The 21,815-nt window shown below is 35.8% G+C and overlaps 3 protein-coding genes across 3 annotated transcripts; all 3 read right to left on the bottom strand.

Moving 5' to 3' along the window:
- Window positions 1-1,591: 1,591 nt before the first annotated feature.
- Window positions 1,592-6,806, bottom strand: LOC146136864 (UDP-N-acetylglucosamine transporter-like). The gene is made up of 7 exons (XM_083396383.1): window positions 6,583-6,806; window positions 6,273-6,427; window positions 5,498-5,620; window positions 4,567-4,732; window positions 3,996-4,114; window positions 3,036-3,169; window positions 1,592-2,697 (listed from the first exon to the last, which is right to left on the bottom strand). The coding sequence occupies exons 1-7, from the start codon at window positions 6,770-6,772 to the stop codon at window positions 2,616-2,618; spliced, it is 969 nt and encodes a 322-aa protein (XP_083252509.1). The 5' UTR covers window positions 6,773-6,806; the 3' UTR covers window positions 1,592-2,615.
- A 288-nt stretch (window positions 6,807-7,094) lies between these two features.
- LOC146136863 (transient receptor potential cation channel subfamily V member 5-like) lies at window positions 7,095-10,259 on the bottom strand. Its single transcript, XM_083396382.1, has one exon. The coding sequence runs from the start codon at window positions 10,109-10,111 to the stop codon at window positions 7,706-7,708; it is 2,406 nt and encodes an 801-aa protein (XP_083252508.1). The 5' UTR covers window positions 10,112-10,259; the 3' UTR covers window positions 7,095-7,705.
- A 5,805-nt stretch (window positions 10,260-16,064) lies between these two features.
- Window positions 16,065-21,053, bottom strand: LOC146136862 (uncharacterized). The gene is made up of 3 exons (XM_083395819.1): window positions 20,625-21,053; window positions 18,684-18,929; window positions 16,065-17,182 (listed from the first exon to the last, which is right to left on the bottom strand). Exons 1-3 carry the CDS (start codon window positions 20,966-20,968, stop codon window positions 16,672-16,674), a joined length of 1,101 nt encoding a protein of 366 aa, XP_083251945.1. The 5' UTR covers window positions 20,969-21,053; the 3' UTR covers window positions 16,065-16,671.
- Between the last annotated feature and the right edge of the window lie 762 nt (window positions 21,054-21,815).

Raw genomic sequence — 21,815 nt, 5'->3', positions numbered from 1 at the left:
TTGTTTTTACTTAGTGCTTGAGACCCACGTGACAAATGTGCTCCTGAGAGCCTGTCGAACTATACTTTTTGACAAGTTTTACTATATGTAAACGCAACATTTTTCGCGCTTCATGCATATTTGTTTTTTTAGTATGTCTTACATTATCTCATGAGAGTGTTTTGCCCATTAACGCGCCGTGTAATATTTTACCTTAAAATTAAATATCCTGTATCCGCCACTGTTTTCGTACCGGTAGTAGTTACGTAGTGGGCCTTCAATAGCTCTGAAAAGAGAAGCCTACTTTGGGCCGCAAAAAAAGGTTTGCCGACCACTGCATGGCAATGACAATGACCCCTGAACTTATTATTTATTCAAATGAATTGACTACAACTTGTTAAAATCGTTCCAATTGCCAAAAACAAAACAGTACACTCAAGTTTTTAAGGTTTTATATTTACAAGTCCTCAACAGTCCCAGCTGCATACCTCTACTTTTTGTAGCAAAGGCGAAAAACATGAACAGCAGGTTCCCCACACTTGTTTAAAACTTAACTTTAAGAAAACAGCTATTTTTTTCATGTGTATTAAGATATTTTTTGCGTTTAAATTTTACGTGACACCACCAATAAGACCGAAATTAGAATAACAATATGGTTGGAATAAAGCACAGATCGTAGTAGAACATATACAGGACGAAAACCTAATAGTCGAAATAAAGTTTAAGTCCGATTAAGACGTAAAGCCGTCGGAATAAAATCTAAACAACCTTTTGTGCCCAAACCCTAACTTCACCGCTCAATCTCCGGCAATTTCCAGCCAACTAAAATTCTAACCCAACTCATTTCTTAGCTAGAATTCCACAAGGACAAGAAAAAACAAAGGCGCCGTTCGCATTGTAGGTCACCTATAAACTTATTGTGTGTGTCCATTTTATGTTGGCGAGTACGTGTTACTTACAATACTAAAGACACATAACCAAAATGTAATCTATTCGTGAAAATGTGAGCGCTGTCTAGATAAATTCACTTGGAAAGCGATACCGCGTTTGGCTATAGCCACATAAAAATTGGAGAAAGGTTATAAAGTATAATAAAATTTATTGTTTAGCTAGTTCACAGTGACAAAGTGTGCGCGTTGAAAATGTCGATTTAGTATTTAATATATATATTTTTTACGGTAAAAATGTAAACATTCAAAGCGCCAAAACTTTTGTCTCGAAGCGTGCGAGGCAGACTGCTGTTTGTGTACCATTACCGTACTACACAGCAATTCTATGAGCATATTCAAAAGCATCTTTTGCCAACAATTATTACCTAATATTAAGTTCAACCATACTTAGCCAAAATAAAACACAGCGATTGTTAATAATTATATATGTGCAGCAACAGCCGATTTTTTTACTTCACAGGTATTTTAGGAACCTGCGTCAACACGAAAAAAATCGCCAACGGAGTGCCGACTTTGGCTTACGTGGTGTCCTTCTTCGTTGCTATTTGGATACTGATGTTTGTCCTACTTGCTCTAAACACTGTTCCGACTTTCTTTCAAACATACACAACCGGATTCGGTTTTCTTACTGTTTTACTTGGTTCTTTTACAGCTGGTATATGTTCACAAAAATGGAAGAAATAAATAAAAGATAAGCAGCCTGATCAAAACACAATTTAAAAAAAAACACAATACAAGTTTAAACAAAAGTGTATGCCAAATTAATCTAGCAACAAACTGATTACCTTTGAAGGCAAATGTTGATAAGAACTGCAGTAAAATTGCTTCAAAGACAATCTCGACTATAAAACTTTCAGAAAGATATTAAAACCAATCCATAAATTTTATTTATATTGAAAAGAAGACATCTTTGCTTCAACTGATCAGCGTTTGTAGTAAAATTGCAATATGGTGTGTCTTATAAACACGTTTGGGAGGCAGCTTAACGGGGAGTATTAATAGTTTCCTAAAGAGCATAGCAAGTAAAATAACAAAAAACACACAGACTGCACCAAGCATAGTTGTAAAATACTCAAACACATGGGTTCTTAAACTATTTGACCGTTTTGCTTCACGTAGACCACGTTAGGCAATAAATTTCAATAATGTCATAAATTGACGTCACAATCAAATAGACTATAGAAATGTGCGTTTTTTTATATAAATTTACCTCACAATAAGAATCGACTTTCAGGAATATGCTGATGATTTAGGTAAAATGCGGTCTAAATAAATTTAGTGCTAAAACGTTTTATTTTTAACTAAACTCTTTTCTATGAAAAATTTATTACGAACTTAAATATACACTAATATTTCAATTTGGCCATTATGGACCCCCTATAATTAGTTCACAGAACCCCAAGGGGTTCAAGACCCCAGTTTAAGAATCCCTGCTCTTACACTCAGGCAACATAGAACCTTATATAATTCAAATACAGTGCTAAAATGTAAATATATTCAAACTAATATTCGCAAGAGTTTTAAAAAAATACTTTGCAACATTGTAGCAGACTTTTAAAAGAAACAGGGAAATATTTTTTAAGTTCACCATAATTTCATAGAGACAAAAGAAAATTTGATTTGTAGAAATTCAACAGGTAAACAGGGAATTGCACATCAGTTAAACAAAGCAGACATAAATTACTTTTATATTGATTTGACCCTTTTTTGGCGTTGACCATACATGAATGTAGATGCAAGAACCAAGACTGTTCCAACAACAAAAGGCCTGTTAAAAGTTTTCCATTAATTTGGTTCGTAAAGCATATGTATTTTGTGGCATCAGCTCTCAGTGATAGTAACGCAATAGGCTTAACCGGAACATAAAAATTCACTTCATAAAACCTACAAACAGATAGTTAAATAAATGATGGCAAGTGGGAATGCTAAATCTGGTGTATAGCATCCAAACATCTATTTATTTTACTTTTCAATACAATGGTTATAAACGAAAAGTATAAGGGCAACAGTCCAGACTAAAATGTATTTCAAAGAACCACAAAATCGCAGATAATTAATATAGTCACGAAAAAACAAATTAGGAAAAGTTACAAACAAGACACTTACGTAGACAACTGCAAGTCGTCCAGGACAACATAGGAGAAAATACTTGACAAGACAATTGAAATAGAGGTAGCAAAACCCTTTACAATGTTGTCAGTGTACTGAATCACACATGCTACTAGTAATCCACCGTAGGACTGTAGAAGACAAAATGGTAAAAGTTGGATAACTCTTAAGGAAAATATACTACATTTAGTTATGCCCAATTAAGCTAGAAACCCCATGAAATAAACATGGCAATTTGACCAGTCATGGTTGCCTAGGAATATTAAAAGTATCATAATCCCGAATCAGCTAATTTTTCAATTTTTGCAAAATTTTAAAATGTTTGATATTTTCAGCAAGTTATGAAAGAGGCGAACAACTATTAAAATACCTCAGAAAAACAAGACGCAGAGTATTTTAAAAAATATTTGAGGGAACAATTTAGTTGAAATACAGGGTAAAACGAATTTCCAAAAAATAACCAGGAGCTAGATTATTATCAAAATAGGAAAAGAGATAATTGCCAACCATCATTAAATAATAATATAAAAATACTGTTCAATAAACTTGTCTAAATCAGAGACCCACACATTTCTGAATCAAAAACAGAGTTGGGGCTGAACCTAGTACAATAAACCGGTTTGTATTTACTTATACCCGCTTGCTGTATGGTATGTCGCTATAATGAAGATATTTACAGTATATCACTTGAAAGGTTGTTTGATGTAATTCAAAAGAAAATTTTAATCAAATTTCAAACTGGACGGCAATTTAGAAAAGTCTATTATAGTTGCTGTTGATCTTGTAGTTCTTTTTGCATTTTATAAACGATTTTGACAAATTTTGACCTACATTGTAAATTTTGACTTTTATGCCGATCAGTTTTAAATTTGATTAAAATTTTGACTTTAAGTCAAAAATACTCACCCTACCCATAAGAAATCGCCAACACATTTTAGGTAAAGCTATTATATCTACCTGCAAAAAGAGGACTATGTACACCGGCATAGTGTAACCCTGTAACAATCCATTGCTAAAAATTTTCTCCGCATCTTTCCACCACATTTGTAGACCAGCGAAAATTATTCCAAAGATTGCTTTAAAAAATAACTACATGTTAACTGTGCATAGCTCGTTTTACCTTATTTCATATTTTTACTTGAACAATATATTTTTTTATAGAATTTTTTATCTCGCAATGCATAATTACTAAATTATGTAACGCACAATTTTTCTGCCATCAACAAGCTTTATCATGATAAGTTATCTTAATAAACAGCCTCGGATGGGTAACCATGTAAGAAATTCTTGGGCTCAAAAAAATTAAAAATGCACAGTATAATAATTCTATATTGGTTGTAAATCTCCGAAAAATTGGTTTTGATAACTAAAATATTTTTGTCTTAGTGCGTACAAAAGTTTATAAAGACATTTTAGCATCGTTATTTTTCTAGCAGGGATGAAGAATTAACATTTCAGGAGATTGGTGGCACTTTTAATGGCTTTATTTGTTAAATTAGATACAACTTTCACAAACTAAGTTACTCACCCATTTGCAAATTTCGAATCCAAAGTGAAAATGTATTTTGCTTTAAGAGAAGTTCAAAATAAACACCAGCAAAGCCGCTAGTGAGACTTGCAACCACAATCACAAACAAACCAAACAATTGACTTCCCCTTTTCTCATCAAGTTGGTTTGGTGAATTTGTTGGAAACTGTAAGTGGTACGAGGTTTAATTAAAGAGCAAAGTAGCACTTTATTTTAAAGATAATTATTTCATGTTTAGTTCCACCAGATTTAACAAAATTAAAAATTTTTGGGCGACAAAATTGAGACATGTAGCCCTAGCCCTACCTGTAAAATGAAAAAAATGATCCCTTTGATACTACAAGAAGCTTACAGCACATTTAAAATAAATTAAAAAGTAACAAAATGACTAATCCATAAACGTTTATGATCAGGGAAAGGGCCTATAACCAAGTTAACATAAATTTCTATATATACTTAGGATTAGGACAATAAAAAATCATACAACTTAATTGGCTGAAAGTGTGCATATTATAACAACTGGTTTTGTTTCAGAGGAAAACGAAAGCAAGAGGTTTGGGTTAGGTGTCTGCTAAGAACTTCTTAGACATTGCAACTATTTTATTTAGGTATGTAAAAATAACACTAGTTGGCAAAATAGAAAATGTTGAAAAATATTTATGGTTGTTTACGAAATTCTCATTTTATTTATTTAAAAAGCAGGATCCAGATTACGATCAGAGTTCTCTTAATTAAAAATGTTACACTTTCACATTGTGTATTTCAGAAAAATACTTATCCTGTTATAAAAAACAAATTACTTAGGGTATTATATATTGTACAGGATTTTATTAGACTGTGTTAAAAAAATAGAAAGTTTTTCTTAATATTTTTGTTAAATTATAAACAATGAAACCTAATATACATATATAACCAAAGTAGTCATTCTTACCTGTACTAATGCAACTCCAATCATCAAAAACACAAGGGCTGTCCATTGTTGAACAGACAATTTTTTCCGCAATAAAACAACAGCAAATATTGCAGTAGAAAGAATCTTTAATTGGTAGGTAACCTAAAGATATTTATCAGAAAATTTTACCACACATTTTCCGGAAAAACAATTGAGTCAGATGAGCAAATGACTCTTAATATTTTATTCACTTAAAACTGGGTAGACAAATTAAGTATTGAAATATTTAATGATATCAGTGGTTTCTTTTTCGGATTGTGGTGCACAAACCATATCTCAAGACATTTTTTATTTTATTTCCTGCAGAAGGGATCCTTTGTTTAGTATTTTAACCCTTGGGTAGTTGTGCGACACCCTATGACAGACAACAGAATAGTTGTGACAAATCTGCTGCTGACATTTATGTCAAAGAGATCAACCTTACAGAGCAAAAAATCCCGGTCAAATTCGTATAAACCATTAAAATATTTGCAGTAGCTTATTGACATATTTGGTTCATAATGTTCAAGTGAATCCTTGTTTATGCATATAAGTTTTAGGGGAATCATTTAGGCTCTGACTTACAGGAAAAGCAGCAGCGAGTTTCACATTAATATTAACATGTTTGACCCGCTTAGGTCTTATTAATGATGCAAATCTTTTTTGTGACCAATGGAATAAAAAAACTGAACCATTCCACCCTAAAGTAAGTCGGGACATACTGTTTTTATAGGCAATTATTATTAGACAAATCTCACACCAAAAAGCAAATTACCTGATAAGTTGGAGCATCTAAATGGGTTAATGCAACAAAAAGGAGATTGTTCTGAACAGCGTAAGTACCTGACGGTACAGCAATCTTGACAAAATCAATTGGATTGCCAATTGTTGCATTATAAACATCCCGCAAAAACTTTTTGAAACAATAACCTTAAAAAAATATATTTAAGAAGAAATAAATAGATATTTACTTTGTACTTTTAATTTATTTACAAGTCTTTAGTTCAATTTCACTAAAATATAGCAAAAAAATAAAAATTGTTTAACATGTTTATTTCATGTGCTTGTTTAAACTATTTACTTACGGTTGGTGTAAAAAATAATTATTGCACAAGAGACAAGCTTCACGATTTCCGACAGAAATACAACAGTGCTGGTTAGATAGCGATTTTCATCGACTTGTACAGTCCTTGTGTAACGTCCAAGTAAAACCATTAGTGATGTTTGCATCACAAGAAGTACGAGTGCCAAACACTTCTCCTTTGATGACGCCATTTAATAACTTTTTAATTATAAACTTTATATACAACGTCAATCTAAAAAAGAGAAAAATTATCTACTGCAAAGTACATAATAGTAGAAGATTTTTGTTATGAAACAATATCAACCGTACATATAACACACAATCGCAAAGCTATCTTAAAACCTGATAATAATGTGCGACAATAAAGCGAAGTACAGTCAATTCCACATAAAAATAGATATTTATACCTTAACAAGACTTTCTTACTTGAAACTAAAAAAATAACCAAACACAAAAATACTATTTTTAAGGCCTACTTACAACGGTAAAGCATTTTAAAACCATTATTGGTTTTAAATTATAGCCACAAAGGCTATGGCTAAACTGTATGTGTGTAATTAAAACCTAATAAAGTATTATAGAAATGATGGATTGCAAGAAGTGTGGAACAAAACGCCTTAAAATTGGTATACCAAAGTTAGTTGTGTACAAACTTTTTAAGGTTTAAGGATATGTTATTCAAATTTGGCTTGAAACTAACAAAATGCAACAAGTGTAATACATCATTTTAAGTGCAAGTGAAAATACAATCTAAATCGGTTGTGTAAAATCTAGAAAAGTGCTAATAAGTATAAATTACTCTAAGTGCAAACCTATGTACTCAATGTGTATATATAAGTAAATTTTCAACATACAAAATACAACTTGGATGCACAAGAAGTGCTGCATTGGATTAAAAACAACAGTAAAAATATTAACAAAAATATGTAGTACAAACTTGTGTATTATGTTTTGCAATACTGTGATTTAGTACTATTAAACAACAATGCTTAAAACCAATGAAATCAGTTGTCCACATAGTTCATAGTTCATTTGATATATTCCATGTGTGAAACTGCTCCCAAAAAGAAAGGATGACAGACTTTTTAAAGCAACATTGAACATTCTTTTCTGCCAATTTAACATCACACAATGTCCCCTTTTCCTAATCTTGGTGAGGCTTCAGGTGATGTGTAAGATGCCGCACTCCCTCTTCTTGAAAATGACTTCTGTAGAAAGCTCTTTACAGCGGAGATCTTTTCCTCTTCTTCAAGTTCCCCTTCGTCATTTTCATCATCAAAAGTTTCATTGTGAGAACCGCCCAACATAAAATCAGTCATTCCAGCCACACTACGAATTTCCAATTGTGGGGGAGCAACAGCCGTAGATGGCTTTATAGTAAGAGCCTTTTCTCCCACGTTTTTCCAAGACTGTTGAATGATGCGACGGCGACCAGTTTCTGATGTTTGTCTCTGCTTAATTACCATTATAGCACGATCGTCGTATTTTATGTTTGTGTTGATATCTTCTTCGCCTGCAGCTGCACCTTCACTTGACACACGAGCTGTGTTAATGTTCATGTCATACGACTGTTGAAATTCTCGCTTTTGAGCCTGTCTGTGCGATCGTTCCATTGTGACCACCATAGCTGCCCACTGCTGTTTCCAGACCTTTTTTGATTTGGCCGTTATCTTATCAAAGGTCCTTGTCATCATTGCGATGAGCATGTTCAGCAGCAAAATGTGAACAAGGACCATAAAGATTACAAACAATACAATTGAGAGTCCTGGCAACTTTGCACTTAAAACATCCTGGTAGCTAAGCTCTCCAAAAGTCATCTGGAATAGAGTCATAGCAGTGCCAGGTGCTGACTGGAATGCAAAAATGTTTTGACCTTCAAACTGGTAGAAAAAGGCAACAGTTGACGTAAAAACTATTACAACATAAATGTAAACAAATCTGAACATATCTGATGCAAGAATCCGGTATATCATGATAATCAGGGGCCCAAACTGTGGAATGCTTCTAAAGAAAAAGAGAAGATATGACCACAATCCCGGAATAGCAAAAACCAAAAGCCAGTCTTCTACGCTATACAATTCAGCAAACCGAAAAGGAACGCACAAGACTATTAAAATATTTGACAACACATAGACAACTCTGGAAGGAATTGCAAACAGGTTTTGGATAAAACCATACAGGGTCTCCAAATATATTTCCCTTGAAACATAGAAAAGCACACCGGTACTGACAATCAAGACCATCACCTCAAAAACATAACGGGCAATATCATAACTGCTGGTTCCGTAGCGCAAATCGGCTTGAGCATTGGGCCGTAAGTACACAGCTGGAAACAACAAGGCAATGTGAAACAGGTAAAATACCAAGAGCCGCATGAACTTTGCTTTGGCAAAAGTTTTCCATTTTTCTTGAAGCAATTGGTGGACAACGTCATTGGCAACCATGTCGTAATGCCCCTGCTTGTTGCCACGAATTATCATCATTAGAGCGGAATTCCAGTCAGTCTCCCCTTTTGGACCAATTGTATCGAGGGACTTCAAAGGATATACGGAGCATGTAACTGTGTTGTAAGACCAGTATTCTCTGGATGAAATCTCAAGGATCTTTTCAAACATTTCCTTTCTTCCCAATTTTGCAGCAAGCGCAAGAGGGGTAAGGCCCTCATTATTGGTTTGGTTAGGATCTGCTTTGTGAACTGCATGCTTTACAGCGTAGTAATACAAATCCGGTTGGTTGTGGATTACAGTCAGGTGTAGCACATTATTCCCAAACTTGTCTGTCAGGGTTGGATTACACTTGTGCTTGATGAGCAGATCATAGATCTCATGATTTCCTGTGCTAGCTGCGAATGAAAGGGGGTACTCCCCATAATATGCATACCCCTCAAACTTCTGCTTCTTCAGTTTAACATCTCCTCGCTTTATGCTCAATGGTTGAAAGAAGCGACCGCGAGCTCTAGAATGACAGTACTTTTCCACCAACTCCCCAGTATTAAGCAGCAGCCTTACTGCCTTAACATTTTGCTGAATGATAGCCAAATGCAGGCATGACTCGCCATAATATTCAAAGCCTTCATAGATGTCAATTGAAAGTTCAGGATAAATGGCAAGGATTGCCTTGGCAATTTTTATATGCCTTGGTGTATTTATCAAAAACAGCAGGTGCATTGGGGTTTCCCCAACTGCTCCACGCTTGTCTATTCTCCACTTTACTGTATGCTCAATAAAGGGTAACACCAGGGTCTCGAGGGTTGCTTCGGAATACTGCGAAATCCCATCATCTCCAAAGTCGGTTACGGTTTCATTGTTTTCCTTTTGCTTTATCATCGTTTTGATTTTTTTACTCATAGTATTATGAAAGGCCTGGTATTCCTTTTCAGTAATCATTGTACATTCATCGTAGAGATAAAAAGGCTTGATTTCTTTCTCAAAATACTCCTGAAAGCGTTTGGTCTTTTCGGCATCCGATTCCTTTTCTCCATTAAGGTTCCAAACATCGAGAAATGCTCCTCCACCACCAAAGTCAACCATTTTGTACACATCATTATTTTTAGCTTGTTCATTTTGCTGTTTTCATACGGTATCATTGTTAACTTTTCCTTTGGGGTTTCGATAGAAAAACTTGTTCCAAGACTTTTGTAGATTCATTTTGAATTAGGGTAAATATTTTGATCATTTGTTAAACTGATTCAAAAAAAAAAAAAAAACGTTCATTAAAAGTCTTATATTATCTAGCAACAGTCCCACATAATTGGCAGTACCAGATAATAAAGTTGGTTATCACTATTAAGATAAACAAACAGTTGCTTAGTTTTTCTCGCAAGACATTATATAGCCTCAAACAGGGAGCTGGTCTAGAATCCTACCACAAGGCATATGATCTGGGTTAGGGTTAGTGTTTGGGTGGGTTAAACACTATTATTAAATATCAAGTACAACCATACTTGATCCACCCCAACCCAAATGCTAACCCTAATAAGCTTTGCATAAAATCACGTTTCAGAAAGCCATACTTTTCTTCAATCAGCCAAATGTTTTGTTTTTACACTTTTAATTAATCTATATTGCTTTTAAATGTTTTTGACTTTTTATTAATTTTGTTATTACTTTGCAATGTATATGTATTTTACTTACAGTAACTGATGTTGCCAGTATAGGCGAAATATATATTTCTTTAACAGAATGTCTAATCCTGGTTTTACACAGGTTTATAAACTCTGAGTTTTTTATTTGTTTAACCCAAATATTGTATGTGAATTGAATAACTGTCTAAACGCTTTGGTAAGATTCTAGACTAGTGCCTCAAACTGTGACTAAAAATGTAAAATGATCCGCTTTATGGCCGTTTGTTATACGATCACAAAATTGGCAAGAGTTTAGACCAGGGATGGGAAATGTGCGGCCCTTTTCCATTTTTTGTGCGGCCCTTCACCTCTTTTCAGTTATTTTTCCCCAAATAAGGCTATGAATGTGCACCATGTTGAGACTTTGGCTCGATCAGTTTCCTGTTTGAAGTGCGATGTAAGCCATAGGCTACACCGCTACACTAATGCAGTTGAACTCGAATGGGGAGCATCTATTACAAAACAATCTTCATTTATAAATTTTTACTTGTGTCAAGTTGACACTTGTGCTGACAAAACTGCTGAGTTGCAGCCTGGTGGCTCATTAATTTTTGTAGTAAAATCTAGAAATATGAATTAGTTTGCGGCCCTCCTGTAAGCATCACATTTCCTAACTGGCCCTTTTGTTAAAAAGGTTGCCTACCCCTGGTTTAGACCAACTCAGATATATAAATTCCTAAATTGTTTAGCTTACTAGCAACAGAGCACAAAATCCAATGGTTAGGGGTACATAACAAATGACAAAGTTATTAAATAACAACAAGCAGAAAACTGCATTATATGAATGTATGTATAGTTATTAACAATGCTTTTCTAACTTAAAGGTTAGCAATTTATTACTTTCTTAATCTAATCGTTTGACAGATGTAAACGGGTAATACTAATTTACGGAATGATGAATGGTCGGAACGCTCACTAAATTGAGTGTTACCCCGTTAAATTGAAACAATTATTATACCAATGCACAATATTTGAGTTAGGGTGGGGGTTAGCGTTTGGGAGAAGGTGGGTCAAGTGTTATTATATTTAATAATACTACTGGGAGCGTTCCGACCATTCATCATTCCGTAAATTAGTGTTACCTGTTATAAACTGATTTGACCCGACTGCCACCTTACCAAAAAAAAAAATTTTTCAGTCCTAATTTCAAAATCAATTAAATCCAGCTGGAATAAGATCTGATAAAACAGTAATTACAACGTATTCCTGTTTAAAGTTATCCTACCATTCGGGCGATTTTCAACACTTTTAATTAGAGAAATGTCAAGTGTATGCGCAAAACTAGCTCTATCAGTTTCACTTAGAATACAATATTGCACGTGTTTATTGCATAACACTTCGCAATAAACAGTAATATTAACTGGAAGCTTCCGTTTCCGCTGCTTAAAGCGAGTGCGTCTAGCAGGCAACGTCGCATCGCATGTGTGATGTTGATATTACATGGTATGCATTATTACAGCGTTGTGTTGTGGAAACGTATGGTTGTAACAACAAAACCACAAACACGGATGACGTGTTACCAAAAGACTGCAAAATCTTCTAAATAGGCTACGAAATACATAAAACATTTTTTTCGAATTTAGTTTGTTTAATACAAATACAATTAAAGTTAATTAAAAAAAACAACCTTTAATTTACTGTGGTGACAAGGATAAATTTAGAGCGTAGCAACTGGGGAAAGTCCCTGAGTTAAGACAATTTATGTCGCCTAACAATTTTTACGATTTGATAAAAATTCAGTCAAATGCAGTATTTAAAAACATAGCATATCAATATAATGGGGGACATTGAATGTTTTTCAGAGATAACGTCAAGTCACAACGTAAAGTCACAAAGTTACGTCAAGATGTGACTTCACAATGTAAAATCTAAACGTGAAGTTTAAAAGTGACCTTGGCTTAGGTAACAAATTATATTATCGTTATATAAATAAAAAAAAACACTTTAAATTAGGAAGTCGAAGGTTTCGATTCGGGTTCAAGGATTTTTTCGGAATCCGGTTTATTTCCGCCTTCGGTTTCGAGCAATTTAAACCGGGTTAAGCTCCGGTTCGACCTTTGTTATTTCAAAACCGGTTAATAAAGTTCCGGTTCGGATACAATATTATCTGTAGATGACCCAGCGTCTGTATTTGTTATTTACTGTGTTCGTTGTGCGTGTGCTAAGGGTCTGCAAACTTCTGGCGTATTTCCTTTTCCCAGCATCCTGCTCGTTAACTGGCGAGTTAATCTCCAACCCATTCGCTTTACTGCAACGTTAGTTGTATCCGAATTATACTGAAAACCAGTCAACAATGCACTCCTTACTGGCAACACGTGTTTTTACTGAGATGTAAGCTATTTTATTAAAAGCGAACCATGTTGAATTATGTGAATGTATAATAACTTTATAAGCGACCCTATTTGAAATGCAATGACAGTTTGTTATAGTTTCGATTTAGTGGAGTTCAGATAGCACGATGGTCATGTCTCGCCTGTTGAAATATACAAATCTAAAAATGTGGGTCAATAAATGTATATAGACAATAACCTTTGAATTGTAAGTCATTTAAGCTAAGTTACGTGACGTATAAAAAGACCAGCAACTCATTATTGAAATGTCTAAAAAATAAAAAAATAAACGTTTTATTTAATCAATATTCATATTTTTGTCATAAAATTTTAAACATGGAATAATTTGACTTTGTAAAATACAAGTTGTGACGTCATGCTGGAGTGAACCGCTTTTGTTTACAGGTTCGGGATCGGTTAAGGTTCATGTTCTTTCAAATTAGGCGGTTCAGTTCTGGTTTAGGTCCTTAAAATTTTACAAAAAAACGGTTCAGGTTCGGTTACGGTTCGAAAAAAATTGACCCAAAACCGGTTCATAAAGTTCCGGTTCATTTCCGCTTCGACTCCCTGCTTTAAATTAATGCAGCTTTTGTCAATAAGTTTAAACGAACCCCTGCAGTTGCATTTCGCTTATTTTATGCAATTTGTTTATAATGTAGCCTACTTTACATCTGACACAAACATAATAATAACTACACAAAACATTAGCGAAATCTACAATACCGGCCTTATGAAGCATCAGTCACATAAAACCGGCTCTCGCCTCGGGTAATCACGTGTTATATTGTATTCCAAGTGAAACTGATAGAGCGAGTCTTGCGCACCGTTTAACACTTGGCGTTTCTCAAATTAAAAGTGTTTAAAATCGCCCGAATGGTAGGATGACTTTAAGTAGTAATACGTTGTAGTTAATGTTCTATTAGATCCTATTCTAGCTGGATTTTATCGATTTTGAAATTAGGACTGATTTTTTTGTAGATTTAGGTAAGGTGGCAGTCGGATCAAATCATCTGCGTGTCTTCTGGTATTGTTCTACAAAGTTTTATCAGACCTTTTCTTAATTTTGGTGTTGTGTCAGTCGAGAGCGGTTGGTATCGCGTGATGTCATTCTATTGCTTGTAATCTTCAGTTATACGTATCGGCAGTGGTGGGATTCAGCCGGTTCGCACCGGTTCTATAGAACCGTCTCACGAAATTTTATGAGATTAGCGAACCGGTGAGCATTATTGGTTACTGTCAATGGATTTTTGCATCTATCTGAGACGGATACACCGATTTTTGATATCCAAGTACTTTACGTGTTTTCTTCAAAATGTGCAATTCTCAAGTTCGCACGTAACATAGTGTTAAATTTTTATAATTGTAATAATTTTCATTAATAGTTCGCCTGGAAATTGCATTGTTGCGTCCTAAGTACAAGTCATGAGACGACTGCTGCTTTTTAGTGTGCCGGTTCGCAGTGATGGGATTTAACCGGTTCAAACCTTTCGCTGTGACCAGGGGTTGCATCCTGTTATTGCAACTACTTTAATTATTTGCCAAAAAATATAACTTTTTGTAACAGAACCGGCTGAAATATATGACTTTTGTGATAGAACCGGCTGAAAAATATGACTTTTGTGATAGACCTGGCTGAAAAATATGACTTTTGTGATAGAACCGGCTGAAAAATAGGACTTTTGTGATAGAACCGGCTGAAAAATATGACTTTTGTGATAGAACCGGCTGAAAAATATGACTTTTGTTATAGAACCCGCTGACAAAAATTTTGAATCCCACCACTGCGTATCGGGTGTCGAGTGTCGACTCTCGATATAATTGGACTTTCCTATAGTCCAGGTCGGGAACCCATGGCTCGCGAGCCAGATATGCCTCTTTTCCTGACGCCATATGCCTCTTTTGATGAAAGAATCTTGCTTGCATATAAATCGAAGCTATCATTTCACAGCATGATCTGAATAAAATTGCAAGCGCCACGACCGCTTTCCAAACTTTATTTCCTTTTTTATTGAACATGGTAGCAAATTTTCGGAGCTTCGCACATTTCTCTTTATATCCAAAAGGCCCTATTCTCAACGAAAATTCGTTATTTTTTTCGTGCATTTTTTCTGTCATTTAAATCAGAACAAAATAAACGGCCATGTTCAATTGATTAGTTTTTGCCAATCTATAACTAGAAAAAATAATTATATGGCTCTCATGAAAATACAACGAAGAATATTTGACTTTTATGGCTCCCTTAGCTAAAAAGGTTCCCGATCCCTATAGTCGTTATCAGCAATCACAACATCATCTATTAGTAAGGCCGACAACCATACACGAAAAATAAGCTTAACAGCACTAAACTTGTATTGTCACAGTTGTTTTGCATTTTCCGATTGTCGGCGATGTTCAATGGGAGAAAATATACAAGCTTTTAGCTTACGTAATGTGAATAGCAATCTGTGACGCCTGGCGTCTCATCAGCGTCTGTTTACAAAACAACCGCTCGAGAGAAGTATTGCCTATAATGATTTCACCTGGGCCAACTTGGCACGCCGAGATTGTTTAAAAAAATTTTAATATTCATTTTTATCGAGATTAATTATTCAGCCATACTAACACCTAATTGTCTAGCTTTCTTGCTGTTTTTTTCACGGTATAAACTACAAGACATACTCAAAAAAATATGGCTTGTAGTCAATATTAGTGGGGCTATTCTTTTCCTATGCGATCAAAAATTCATAACTGCTTAAGTTTGACATATTGTCTTTTGATTTCCAATTTTCCAAAGGGCATCTAAAATTCACGTTAAAGATCTAAAATTTCACACACAACTTGTGTTTGGCCAGCAATCACACTTTAAGAAAAAAACAATATTAACAAAATATAAATATTCATGTCCATAGTTCGCCCAGGTTATAATTTTTTTTTTGCTTATGTCGTTATTTTGATCGGTTAAGTGAAATACTGTTGCGATTAAGCACGTTTAAAGGAAGGAAATTAGCTCATTTCATCACCACGTCATTGACACTGACACTTGTTATTTCCCTTGTTATTTGCCATAATCTTTGGGTAGTTTAGTGTTGTAGCTTCAAGTAAAAGTACCGGAAGAATAGAATTTAATGCAGACAAAAACAATAGGTATATCTATATCTTATATACACTTAATATTAGTAGGCACACAGTAGTTTAGTCATGTACGTCAACGGTCAAGCGTCAAAGCGCATCGAGCATTACAGCAGGTTTAACACTAAAGGGTAATTTAATCTCATGGGTGTTTTTTTGGCAAACTCCCCCCAAAAAAGGTTCGTTAAAATATTACGAAACACTCAATCGTAAAGGGAACGTACAAATAGTTCAGTACGATTTTAAAGTGGTTTTCAAATAAACAATTATACAGTCCAGCCAAAATGTCAACAACAACCAAGATACCGGTTTCGGGCCAATGCGGAAACGCTGAGTCGTATAAGCTCAAACTCTGACGAGCGACATTATATGAAATTGCTTGAATTATAGGCTAGAAACTTTTTATGTTTGAGCTTCGAAGATTTGTCCAAGTCGGGAGCATCATTGTTATCGTGTGATGCGGGGACAATGCCAACATCGTATGTGTTAACCCTAACGCACGCCTAAGTTTCCAGCTTACAGACAGAAGTCACATGCTGGCCGGGGGTGCGCTGCTGGCGTCTTTGCTGAGCGAGGCGGGCGTGCGCAGCCTGTCAAGACGCATGCGACGCCTCCAGTCCTGATAGGAGCAGACAAGCGAGACGACACCAACGAAGGCATTCAGGTCGTAGACGGCGGCCAGCCACACCACAGGCATCGCCTCCATGTAAAAGGAAGCCACGATCGAGCAGACATCCGAGGCAACGATCACAGCCAGCGAGATGAGAGTACGCTTGATCACAAGGCGCACGCGCTTCACCGCTGGCAAACGACGGTCGTCGGTCTTCGGCAGTTTCTTTAGGAAGGGATAGAGAAGTAGGGCGGCAAAGGCGGGCTGGAAAACCGCGGTGAAGATAAGGCCGCTACTGGATCGTGCCGACTGCGAGAGCTCACCCAGGTCGTCGAACAAGCAACCCCATGGTCCCGGTTTGAGCCGCATGGTGGCGAAGTTGAGCGCGAAGAGCACGCCGAACAAGAGAAGCATGAGCGCCAGGAGAAACCTGCGGGAGCAGAAAGTAGTGGAGTTTTTACGTGTTTTTTGGCGCAGCTCTGCACTCAGTCTACAGCTGTAAGCAGACTTGGACAACTAGCTAATTCTAGTTTTCTAATTCAGTGAATTAGAGCAAAATTCTACTAATTCTAATTCTAATCTAATTTGTGAATTGCTTGTTTTCTCTAATTCTAGTTCTAGTCTAATTCGGATTTTGCCAAAATGCTACTTTGTCCAACGGCGTTTTTAGTATCTCAGTTCAAACACAGAATTTTAGTTAAAACTCTTTGGTTTGAACGACTTGTATGTAATTTTTACAAACTAAAAGATTAGGCATAAAAATTAGCACACACATATCTACCATTCACGTTCTCATAAGAATAAATTGCGATTAAATCAAAATGATTGTAAATAATTAAATGTGATTCTAGTTCAAACTCTATAGTTGAAATTTTATTTTGTAGGAATTCGGTAATTCTAATATTATGTGGAAAACTAAAATGCTCTAATTTTAATTCTAATATAATTTCTGGTTGTCCAAGTCTGACTGCATGGTCAAATTCCCGAGCACAATTTGATGAAAGACAAAAAATAATCTCGATACAATAAAAGATCATTATTGACCACGAGCAATTTGTGTACGAGCAATTAATGTGTAAGTAATAGTTTGGTATAGTAAGATGCCTTACTGATATATAACCGACAAATACAAAATTGCTTTTGTTGTGACCAGTGTTTTTTTAAGGTGTTTTTGGGGACCGAAACGGTCCCCCAAATTTCTCCAGGCGTTTCCCAAACTTTGGACTTGCAACTTTTTGGTATTTAAATGAAACACTTGCGGTCTCTTAAAGCTACTTAGCGGTCACCCAAACCAAACCTTAAAAAAAGGTTTGTGTTGTGGTTGTGACACTTTATAATTGTCTGGCGGGGAAAAAGAACAGTTATAAAAGGGGCGTGCCAAGAAAAAGGTTAAGAACTAGTGATATAAACCATGGGTGGGCAATTATTTTTGGGCAGAGAGTCGCATAAAAACAGACAATGTTCAAAAAGGGTCGGTTTAAAGGGGTATCTAAAACACACATAACATAAAGGCTGATTGATTTTAAATGCAAGCCGAAAATATTCTTGGTTTTACAAACTTTTATAAGGTAAGGCCAGGTAAAGATTCCTTACAAGAGTAGTTTATTCAATAAAATGTTTTAAAATCAAGAAAAGAAAGGTAAATTCTCATTATCGCTTAAAAGATTTTGTGGAAGAATAATGAGCTACAGGCCGGATTCAACTTGGCAGTCAGGCCTGACCTGCGGTCCGTAAATCATCAAGGTCTACTGTAGACAGCTGACACACAAAAATGACAAACTTTCGTGCAATGGAGGGGTGACACAAGGCTTCAAAGAACTGTAAACATTAATAAAAAAACACAGGGATTTCAAACAGGCAAATAAACTATATGAAAATAAAGGCCAATACGAGGCCTCTGTCGACCATCAAACACACAGCGCATGTTTTACCTGCTGCAAAAAATCCGGATTCTTTTTCCGGGCAGGCCAGTAAGCGCCTTGTGATTCTGAACAGCCGACTGGCGCAGCCAGAGGATCAACATTACGAAGAAGAGCGAACCGCCGTAGCCGCAGACTGCGATGACTCCGAACACCTGACAGGCGGTTTGGCTCCTTGTTCCCAGGAAAAGGTCTATTTCGTTGCTGAGACATTTGAGCAGGGCGCTGGCGCAGGCGAGAATGGTGAGACGCCGTATCCTGCGCACCAAATGACGATTGACGATATTTGCTAATTATTTACTTTGTTTCGGTGAAAAAGCTATTCATACAAACCCGGGAACCATACATTTGTGGTTCTCAACGTTTCTTATCCCTTGGACTCTTAAATCGCTATTTAAAACTGTATTAACCAAAAGCAAAACGGCACCTGTAAATTTGTCAATGAACGAAGAGAGTATAACACAGCTTAACAATTACACGCTTTTCAGCCGCTATATAAGTATCAAATTGTTAGTCTAGTTTGCTGATATTTTTTTCAAAGAAAAGTTGATATTATCGATGTAACCACATAAATCATTATAAATATGCAGTCGTAGTAAATACTACAGTACAGAGATCACATTGTGACGCAATAATAAGGATCATGTACACTTCATTTAAAGTGCTGTCTTACTTGCGAAAAACATATATTTATATTTCGAAGGGGAGGTCTGCTCCTTCCTCGTATTAATATATTTCACCCCCAACTAAATGTGCGTGTTTGGTCAAATTTCAAATTCCCCACTTGAAACTTCGAAATTCCAACCAGGTTGGAAAACTCTGCCATAACTAAAGCGATAGATAATGAAAAAAGTACGGTGCCTGCCGTTTAAGTCGATTTTAAAACGTTTTCTATCGAGCTTCAATAAGAATATGCCCTTGTGTGTGTCAATACATATTTGCTTGCAGAACGTCACGATTTACGCCTGATTTAATCACGTGCGTTTTGTTTTATTTACTGCTTGTAAATTGGTGTCTTGCCATAAAATTTGTGTCCTTGGCGACGAAATATTAATTTATATTTGAAATGTAAGTTTTAGGACAAGCGACACAAAAAACTCTGTTGAAACGAGCTTGGACTTGTCATGCTATTGCATTTTTTTAAACCAATAAACGTCACGTTTTATAGCTTTCGGCAAACTAGTCTTTTTTATAGATGATAGGCAAACAAAATTGCTTATTTGTTGCCGGTCTGGTTTAATAAGATTTAAATAGGTATACAGGGAAACCCCGATTAAAATCCCGTCATATCTTTGTTTTGAACAAGATATTTTGTTTTCGAACGAGATACGCTAAAAAACGCGCTTTTGAAAACATGCAACACAGTAATCTGCGAATTTTAATGCAGTATGATTTTTTATTTCTACTGTTTTAAGCTATTTCATTGAAGGAATTCAATACGTCAAATTTTCGTTTTACGTTACCTTATAATGCAGTGCTGCATTTACTCAAACCTCAAACGGCCACTTACAGTAATTGTAAACAAGTTTGAAAACAAAGTCCAGGTCCCATTCAACTCAAGTCATTATTAGAACAAGCATAAACAAGACAAATCACTGTTATCAAAATAAAACGATAAACCTTTAAAATTGGTAAACTCGTCCGATTTTGAGCAATATGTCCACTAAAAACTATGAAAAAACAACCTGTAGCAATCTGATTGTTTTACGTGCAACGATAGATAAATACCTCAATTTTTCAACTAATTGTTAAATAAATAGACTTAATTTTAACCCAAGTCATTTGACTCAATGACTTAAGTCCAAGCCAAGTCCTTTGTCCATCAGCCTTAAGTCGCATTAAGTCATTTTACCTAAACGAATTAGGTCAAGGGAAGTTGTTTAACAGCAGTAACTTAAGTCATTAAAACAATGGTAAGTTGCCAAGGTTTGTCAATCTCAACGGAATACTCACCAGACTTTGGTGGTCTGCGACTTGTCTGCCTTGCAGCGTCGGGCGGCAACTTTCCGGCTTGGGTTCGAATCCGACAGCTGGCTCTCGGCGGCGCCGGACGACCGTCTTGGCTCTTTGTTGAGGAAGTTTCGTTCGTAGAGAAGCAGACAGACCAGCATGTACAGCTCGACGCTGGCGAGGAGCCAAACCAAAATCTGCGTCGCGATCCATTGCCACGAGTTGTACTTGGGTTGCAGCACTTCGATTTGCGTGCTGTTGGTGTTCACGACCACCTCGGCTGCGCTAGCGTTTCTCCAGAAATCTGACGTTGCTGTAGCGTTGACTAGCTCTTGGCTTCTTGGCATTTTGCGGCTGCTGAATGCGGTGACTGTTGAACAGCAGCGTTGCCTACTTACTGAAAAAACTTAAAGACAAGCCCAAGCAAAACGTTTTCACCTAAAACATGTAGGATCATTTTTTTAAATAAAATTTTTCACCAATGATAAAAACAAAACTGTGAATAAAATTAAGAGGTGCAATTGGATATGTTGGTTGACATTACCGACAAATCGTCGTACCTTCAACTTTAATTAGGTAAGCTTGACTCGTCATTTAATAGGTTTTAACTAGATTTCTCATTTCCTCAAAAAACGTTTACTCTTAAAACAGCTTTCCTGTTTTATGTTTTATTTTTGGTGTTTGGCTTGTGGAATGTTATTTAGTATTGCATAAGTTTTTTTCATTTCGCAGAAACTTGTATTTTAATGTCAACGACTTGATGAACAATTGTATCCCCATTTGCAATTTGTCTTAAACTTTAGTAATTGTACAAAATACTGGTATTGGACAGCACTTAAAGTAATTTATTGACGAACCTGTCTTTAGTACTTGTAAAGTACCTTGTTTCTGACACAATCTATCTCGTTTAAACTGGATGGATTGATTTCATCGTATATATTATTCATATGCTGTCAACCAAAACTGGAACGTTTTAGCCCACCAATTAAACTCTATTACAGCAAATAAATCGGCGGCAGGGTCACGGTAACTTTCTACTAAAACTTGAAAATATCCGCAAGTTAAATATTCGCTCCAAACTTGCAAGATAATTGAAATTATAAAACCTAAAACAGCAAAGAGTAACATTGATCGGTAAAAGTCCTTTTCTTGGTATTAAACTGTTCAATGTTTCTATTGAAGGAGTATACATCG

Source organism: Ascidiella aspersa, chromosome 8 (assembly GCF_963924565.1).
Source record: "Ascidiella aspersa chromosome 8, kaAscAspe10.2, whole genome shotgun sequence".
Classification (NCBI taxonomy): domain Eukaryota; kingdom Metazoa; phylum Chordata; class Ascidiacea; order Phlebobranchia; family Ascidiidae; genus Ascidiella; species Ascidiella aspersa.
Note: the sequence above shows the minus strand (reverse complement) of the source record. Positions and strands in the feature narration are given on the sequence as shown.

Bases quoted from the DNA above. Each gene is read 5' to 3' on its own strand.
- LOC146136864 (XM_083396383.1), bottom strand. From the start codon at position 6,772: ATGGCGTCATCAAAGGAGAAGTGTTTGGCACTCGTACTTCTTGTGATG. The intron at 5,621-6,272 runs GTAATTTGCTTT...AAATATCTTTAG, and splicing joins TAGATGCTCCAACTTATCAG to GTTACCTACCAATTAAAGAT. The intron at 2,698-3,035 runs GTAAGTGTCTTG...AACTTTTAACAG, and splicing joins GACGACTTGCAGTTGTCTAC to GCCTTTTGTTGTTGGAACAG.
- LOC146136863 (XM_083396382.1), bottom strand. From the start codon at position 10,111: ATGGTTGACTTTGGTGGTGGAGGAGCATTTCTCGATGTTTGGAACCTT.
- LOC146136862 (XM_083395819.1), bottom strand. From the start codon at position 20,968: ATGCCAAGAAGCCAAGAGCTAGTCAACGCTACAGCAACGTCAGATTTC. The intron at 18,930-20,624 runs GTGAGTATTCCG...TTTGGTGCGCAG, and splicing joins TCGCAGACCACCAAAGTCTG to GATACGGCGTCTCACCATTC. The intron at 17,183-18,683 runs GTAAAACATGCG...CTGCTCCCGCAG, and splicing joins ATCCGGATTTTTTGCAGCAG to GTTTCTCCTGGCGCTCATGC.